General features: G+C 37.9%; 1 protein-coding gene across 1 annotated transcript; it reads left to right on the top strand.

Moving 5' to 3' along the window:
* Positions 1-341: 341 nt before the first annotated feature.
* LOC149223165 (uncharacterized) lies at positions 342-737 on the top strand. Its single transcript, XM_089387809.1, has one exon. It carries the CDS (start codon positions 342-344, stop codon positions 735-737), a length of 396 nt encoding a protein of 131 aa, XP_089243935.1.
* Positions 738-8012: the final 7275 nt, after the last annotated feature.

The raw sequence follows: 8012 nt of genomic DNA, 5'->3' as shown, positions 1-8012 counted from the left end.
CAGCATGGACTGCTTTGCCCAAATTCATCAGCTAGCAAATCTAGTTGGAGAGGAACAGAAGGATTTTTAGAGATAAGGAGTAGAACTACAGACTAGTAGCAAATACAGTGAAAGGTCAGTTAAATGAGTGGCTCAGAGACAAAAACAATGACACAAATCTAAGCCATCGGGATATTGAGTTTGGAGTAGCCCTCAACCTCAATTTCCAAAAATCGAATATCTCAACTATATGTCTCAAAGATTGGCAAATCAGGAAAAAAGAAGAAGAATTCCAATCTTGGTTCTCCAAGCAAACACTCCCCTCTCTTTTCTTTGACGGGGCAGCCAAGCAAAATCCAGGAATGGCTGGAGCAGGAGGACTCATTATAAATCCAGAAGAAGCATCTATACACAGGTTTGCATGGGGACTGGGCCACTTCTCAAGCATACAAGCTGAAGTCATGGCTCTGTTTCAAGGGATCAAAATGCTTAAAGAACTGGGGCACACAGAAGCAATTATTTTCGGTGATTCCCAGGTCATCATCAATGCAATGGTGACCAACACAAATTTAGCAGATCTTCGACTTGCAAGGACAATTACAAGAATTAAAGGCATGACAAAGCTCCTAAAATTGGAATTTTTTCATATCTTGATAAACAACAACAAAGAAGCAGATGTAGAGACAAATAAGGCAGCCCAACTAGGTGCTGGAACTATTCTCAGAGATAATGAAATCTCTTGGGAACCAATTCCCTAAATTTTCTGTGTTTTATTGTCTTTTGTTAAATCAGTTTGTATGCATTCATAAGCTTGGGAGATCAGCAGCAAGAGTTCATGTGAAAAATTGTAAAAAGAGGCGATTCATAGGCATATGTGCCATGTCCAGCTGGTTGGAGAGATGCTAAGAAATCAATTTCACCTTTTGTAACCGAAATTATGGATTTTTTCCAAATACTTAATGATATCCCATAATTGTTTCTGTAAAAAAAAAAAAATAATAATCTAAGTTTAATGTAGTGACCCAATCAAACCCTAAATTGGTGTATGAGATTGGGATTTGATGATATGATGATCATTTTATCTTTTTTTTTTTTTTTGGTAACTAGGTTGGGGCACCATGTATATTGGATGGAAAAATAATCTACCCACCAATCGGATGCTATCACAATGATTATGAGAGGCTTTCACAATGATTATGAGAGGCTTGATTGAACTTGTATGCCCCTTGGGATAATTTTAAATTCCCCCAATTAAAAAAAATTATTAACAAAAAATTATTCCAATTGTAGTTAAGTAAAATATTTCAATACCATTTTTCTTTCTCTCTCTATATATATAAAGCAATAGAAAATTAAAAAATTCTATGATTAAAATATTTAATTGGTGTGTTACTCATTATGAGAGATGTGTAATTCCTTTTGGTTTAAGGTGGAATTGACACATGACATATTAAGAACCAACTTAGATCCATCTAAATTTTAGATTCATGCAAGAGAATTTGAGAAAAAAAATTTACCTCTACTCTCGGTGCATGGCAGTTAAAACATTTCAATGATATGTTCTTTAATATGAGGAGGATGTGTAAATCCTTTTATGCTCGACATGGAATTGACATATAATACTAAAAAATAAATTAACTCTATTTCAACTATAAATCTATAATGGGTGAATCAAAATGTAAATAAATATTTACATTTTTAGAGATTTGATTACATTTTATCTCTTCATACATATGATAAATCTATAATTAAGATGAATCTACATTCATTTAAAAAAATATATAACTATAAAATTAACATGTGTTGTGTTCAATTTCTAATTTTTACTAAATTTATTTATTATTAATAAGATATTTCTAATTCAAACAAGCTTAACGTACCATAAATAATTATATGAACAATAAATCCAAAGTAAAAAATAAATTTCTATTGGTTGAACAAATAATAATTTTTTTTATTATAGTAAATATGTCCAAATATTTCTATTAATCACTGAAAAGATTACATAAAGTAAGGTATTACAGTGAAATCTCTTCAAAACTAAAGGTCAAACAAATAATAACATAAATATGGTAATTATGAAGGTTTAGCTCATGATTAGGTTGAGAGTCATTGGTAACTATGCAAGATCTACATTTCCTAAAATAATTTGGAAACTTTAAATCTAAGATCTACTATGTTTGTTTGGTGGGTAAAAAGCCTTATAAATTCCAATGTGTGAAGATTTATTTTGCATGTGGCGTAAAAAGGAATCTAAATTTTAATCCTTGGTATATTATATAGATTTTCACAATGAATAAATGTAGAGTGATGATGATGATGATGATGATGATGATCTACTTTGTTTGTTTGTTGGGTATAAAGGCTTATAAATTCTAATGTGTGAAGATTTATTTTGCATGTGGGGTAAAAAGGAATCTAAATTTTAATCCTTGGTATATTATATAGATTTTCACAATGAATAAATGTAGAGTTATATGATGATGATGATGATGATGATGCACCTATTTGTCTTATATTTGTGTTGTTTTGATTATTGGTCATTAGTCCGATGATGATGATGATGATGATGCACCTATTTGTCTTATATTTGTGTTGTTTTGATTATTGGTTATTAGGCTAAATATGATGATGATGACAATGATGATGATGATCATGATCATGATCATGATCATGATGTTGTGATGATGATGATGATGATGATGCACCTATTTGTATTATATTTGTGTTGGTTTGATTATCCTATTTGTATTATATTTGTGTTGTTTTGATTATTGGCTATTAGTCCCTCACTCATCAAGGACTATAGCATCCGCCTTATGGTCAAAGTGTGTTGACTTTGCATGTTTTTGTTGTGTTTTTTCCATTTTAACCAAAGTTTCAAGAAAATGCTTAATATTTATATTTTCTCCTAAAATTCAAAAAATATTTTCTAATTTTATGGAAATCTCATTTCTATTTTTTCATTAGCAGTGCTCTGACACTGACATTAACACGGTTATGCTACTTCTATGCCCAATGATTCTAGAACTGATGTGGTTGTAGGTCCTTTACATATGTGAGGTGAGCTAGAAAAATCTCCAATTAATATTATTATGTTTCATTGTATGAAACTTCCTTGTAGGGAAGAACACCTTAATAAATTTAAGAGTAATAACAACAAGGGAGGGGCAAGTAAAGTTGTTAGGTAATCTTTTCATCCCATTTGTGTTGCCGGTTCACATAGCAATGGACCTTAATGTAACAACTACGAGTACCTCGACAGATATCTGACCATTGTTATTACTGGCTTCTCGGACATGATTTGAACTATTAGGAGATTGAGAAGAAAAATGGCTATAAATAGTTCGAGAGGATGAAAGGGAATCTACAATGAATTCATGGATTTCTGAGCAAAACCTACCAGAGTCACCAGGAAGGCGAATATAGGCAGATTCCAAGGAAAATCTCATGCAATCCCGAGGAAAATTTAGGGCACCGTAAAGTCTCTAGTCATACATGTATTGAGTAATGGCCCTATAAACATAAGGTATACATCCCTCCATAACTGCAAAAAAACCATTATATAACTAAATTTTTCCTCAAATATTCCGACGATGAATCAAAGGCTAAGCTTGAGAATGCGATGGAGTTTGAAATGAGAAAAATTATGTGATATTTAGAGCATGAGAGGACACATCTATATACCCAGAGAAGTGAGGTTGTTGTCCAAGCTAACACGAGGTATGGAAATTAAGGATAAAGATGAAAGGTAAGAAGGCTTACCTAAATATATGTGACCCTAATAATGTATGGAAATGTTGCACACTACCGCGTGAATGGCTATTGGTTCCTCTGGTTTCGCCTAAGCTTATGCTCTTGGCCTCCTATTGAGGGCCTCCCCCCCTCTTCCCCGAGTCCTAAGTCTCTGTTTCGCCTAAGCCTGTGCTCTCAGCCTCCTGCTGAGGGACTTCCTACCTCTGGTTCAATTTGTGTTTGTTCTCTTGGCCCCCTGTTGTCGACCCCCTACCCCCTTCGCTCTCACCCTGCTTCCCCGCTGCCTCAGCCCATCTTGGTGGATCTGGTTGTTTTGGCCGAGGCCCCGATGGCAATGTCAGCCCACGATGGTTCCTTGGTTACTAAAATAGAAACTTTTAATTCCATGGTGGCCTCAGCCCCTAAGTTTCAAAAACAAGTTCCATCGTGATTCGTGAAAAAGGAAAATGAAATCCCCAAAGTGGAGATTATCGCCACTTAAGCCCGCTCTCGGGCCTTGCAATTGCAGATAGGGGCTTTATTTGCCAGTCCATGGGCCTCTGGCCATATCCACGAATGGTAAAATCCTAGATTGAGAAGAACTAGAAGTCTCTCATCAAGGGCAAGGTTATATCTTCTTTCTGTGGTAAGGGCTTCTACAACTTCTACTTTGAGAATAGACTGGACAGAGATTTAGTGTTCAGAAGTGGCCCATACTTCATGGGAGCTCAGGGGTTGTATTTGGATCGGTGGAGTCCAAGCTTCAACCTGGAATGTGATGTTCCCTCTTCAGTCCCTATCTAGGTGAAGTTGTCATACCTTCCTCTTCACTGCTAGAATGATGCAACCTTTAAGTTGATTGGGAACTCCCTTGGAAAGTATATAGATTGTTCTGAACCTAAGGATGGTCTATTCTCATGTGCAAGGATTTGTGTGGAAGTAGACCTAGAAAAAGGTCTCCCAGAAACAATAAATCTATGTATGGATAGCTAGACTCATGTGCAAGAAGTAGACTATGATCAGCTTCCATTCAAATGTAAACTATGTCATGAATACAAGCACTTTGTAAAAGTTGCCCAAAACATTAGGACACTTCGAAAAATCAACCAAGAGAAACAAATGAGCATTGGCAGCAAGTAAAAGAAAAAATGGGAACTCAAATCAGAATAATGGGCCAGCAGCAAATCCCAAGTCCGCCCTCAAGAATGTTGTTCCAAGCCATAGTGCACCTACCCCTCCTTTGGGGGGCTCCCTTGGATGTGGTGAAGGCAAAGAAGAAGAAAATAGGTATGCACTTATGGCTTCATTTCATGAGGATGGATTCTCCCCCCTCCCCCAGCAAAGAAACCCGAGGCTTAACGCCCCTGAGGCCGTCATTCTCTCGACCTTGAAAAAGAAAAAAGAAATAACCTCTAGTATGGAAACTTCTAGTAGCACAAAAGGCTCTTCAAATGAAGAAGTGGAAGAAGAAGGATTCTTATCCTTTAAGGAAGCATCGGGAACAACAATAACAATGAGATCAATAGATGAGAAATCAGAAGGTGTAAGAGCCAAGGAAATGAATAGAAAGGTCAAAAGATCAGGAAGGAAATCAAATAAATAAATAAGGTGGGAAAAAACAGAAAAAGACAAAGAGTTGGGATTCCAACACACAATACCTCAACAGCTTGTTAGCTAGGGGAACAAAGGAGGTAAGAAAGGAAGTATAGTGGGCCTTGTGAAGGGGGCGACATCCACAAAGAAGTAAATTATGAATATAATCCCCTCGAACTGTAGGGGACTAGGATTTGGAAAAATAATATCAGAAGTGAAATATCTAATTCAAAAGGAAATACCAATAGTCACTTTCCTTCAAGAGACAAAGTTGGGTGAGTCAGAACTTCACTCACTACACTCCAAAATTTGGGGTCGTAGCAATCTGGTAACAACAAGATAGAGAGGAGCTTCTAGAGGCCTTTCCACTATGTGGAATCCTGCAAAATTACAACTAGTAAGCATGAAAAAAACCACCCATTGGATTGCAACTACATTTAAAATTTTATAGATGCATCAGAACTTCATTGTGATCAATGTATATATTTCGTATATATTTTCGAGAGAAACATGATTGGTGGAAATCGTTGACTGAGCTAAAAGTATTGAGTTTGGTCGAAACTTCATTTTGGGAGGGAAATTTAATACCACAATGGGTAAAAAAAAGGGAGGCTCAATAGTCAAGGATGTCTTCTAGGAGAATATTGAGGACCTTATTCTCAGCCTAAACCTATTTGATGTCAAGCCTCCAAAATTTCTCTACACTTGGAATAATAAATGTACAGGCCTGGGCAATATTGCAGCTAGGCTTGACTATTTTCTAGCCTCTAATAGCCTCCTTATCTTAAATGCAAGGAGGGATGAGGGCAAGAAATGTCGAATTTGTGCAGCCTCCAATCTTCTAACAGTTGTGGGATTTCTGAATCATTTTGAGGAATTCCTTCTCAATTATCTACCAACAGGTTTGTAAAAATCTCGATGTGAAACCGTCCGGTCCCGGGGCTTTATCTGGATCCATGGCGAAGAGAGCCTCCTTGGCTTCCTTGTGCATGATTTTGCTTTCTAGGACCTGGTTCATCTTGGGGGTGATGAGATTAGGGACAGCGTCCAACAAGCTATCATTTTGCTCAGCTCTTGTTTCTTCCCTGTACAGCTTCTCAAAATGATATGAAGCTGCCTTTTTTATGCTTGCAAAGTCCTTCAGAATGTTGTTTTCTTCTTTTATTTCAATGATGGAGTTCCGTCCTTTCCTAGCTTGAGCTTGTTTATGAAAGAAAGAGGAGTTTCTGTCGCCAGATTTGAGCCAAAGACTTCTAGACTTGAGCCTCCAGTACTCCTCTTCTGCCAGGCATGCCTTATGGAAGTTTTGCTGAAGCTTGGCCTCCTTTTCCAATTCCTCTTTTGTGATTTCAGCTGTTTCAAGATGGAGATGTTGGTTTTCTAGTTCTATTTGAGATTTTTTCCTTTCCGTAGTTGGGTTGGGCAGGGTCTTGGCCCAATTTTTTAGCATGGCTTTAACTCTTCTGAGTTTTTCCTCCCACACAAAGAAGGCAGAACCCTTGACTCGGTCTTTCCAGCAGTCTCTAACCTTGTCCATAAAGTCTGCCTCTTTGATCCAGAGAGAGCTGAGCCTGAATGGAATAGGCCCCAAGTCCTTAGGGGGTAGTAGTTCCAAGCTAATAGGCTTGTGATCTGATATTCTACTGTGAAGGATGTGCGATCTAGCTTCTAATCCTAGAAGCAGGAAGGAACTTTGCACCAAAAATCTATCCAGTCTTGCAGCGATGTGTCTCGGGCCAACCCTATTGTTTGACCACGTGTACTTGCCAGCGGTTGGCTTAATATCTATCAGATCCCAATCCTGCATGAGATCTTCTACTGATTCTCTTGTCGGATCTCTGACAATACTGCCTCCTCTTTTTTCTGACGAAAGGAGGGTGAGATTGAGGTCTCCGGCTATGATAATGTTTTCCAAATTTTCCAGATCTGCCAAGTTTTTGATGGAGTCCCAGCATATTTTCTTTTCACCTGCATTGTTAGGAGCATATACATTGACCAGACTAATAGTTTCCTTAGATTCTAAGTGCTGCAATTTTAACAAAATCCAATGAGTGTTCAGGGACTCAGAGATAAGGGAGAACTTATTTGGATTCCAGAGCGACCCAAGTCCTCCTGATGCTCCACGGGCAGAGGTTGCATGCGCTCCGTCTTTTTTCCAAAACTTTCTGCTTGCTTGGAGGAAGGCTAAATCCTCCAGTTTAGTCTCCTGGATGAGAAGGATGTCAGGGGCTTCCAGTCTTATTAGACTATTCATTGCTTCTTCCTTGGCTTTGGAGCCCATTCCCCTACAATTCCAGGAGACTATCTTCATCATTTACTTTTGTTGTGATGAGCTCCTTTGGAGCTCTGGGTTTGGATCCTCTTCGTCTTTGGGGTTTTTGCTAGGAGTTTCTCTAGCGTTGGCTGGCTGTCGTGGAGCTTGTCTTTGTATGTTTCTTGGTCCCTTTTTTCTTTTGTTGACATTCAGCCTCTTGTAGATCTTCTAGGGGTAGACTATGAATCCCTTATTTCCTCTTCTTCCTCCGATTCCTCGGACTCTTGGGTTTCCTCCTCCTCTTCTGACATCTTCCCTTTAGATCTCTCTGGTTCGCTTTTAGATTTAGGTGAAGAGACTTCTTTCGGAGTTTCTGTCTCCTAGGTATTCATTATTTCAGATCCAAGGATCTCAAATTTGTTCCCTTGGCTCTCCATGGGTGGATGTTGAG

Source organism: Pinus tabuliformis, chromosome Q, assembly GCF_031772625.1.
Source record: "Pinus tabuliformis cultivar Carrire ecotype Pingquan chromosome Q, CPIR1, whole genome shotgun sequence".
NCBI classification, from domain to species: Eukaryota; Viridiplantae; Streptophyta; class Pinopsida; order Pinales; family Pinaceae; genus Pinus; species Pinus tabuliformis.
This window is presented reverse-complemented; position numbering and strand designations above follow the sequence as displayed.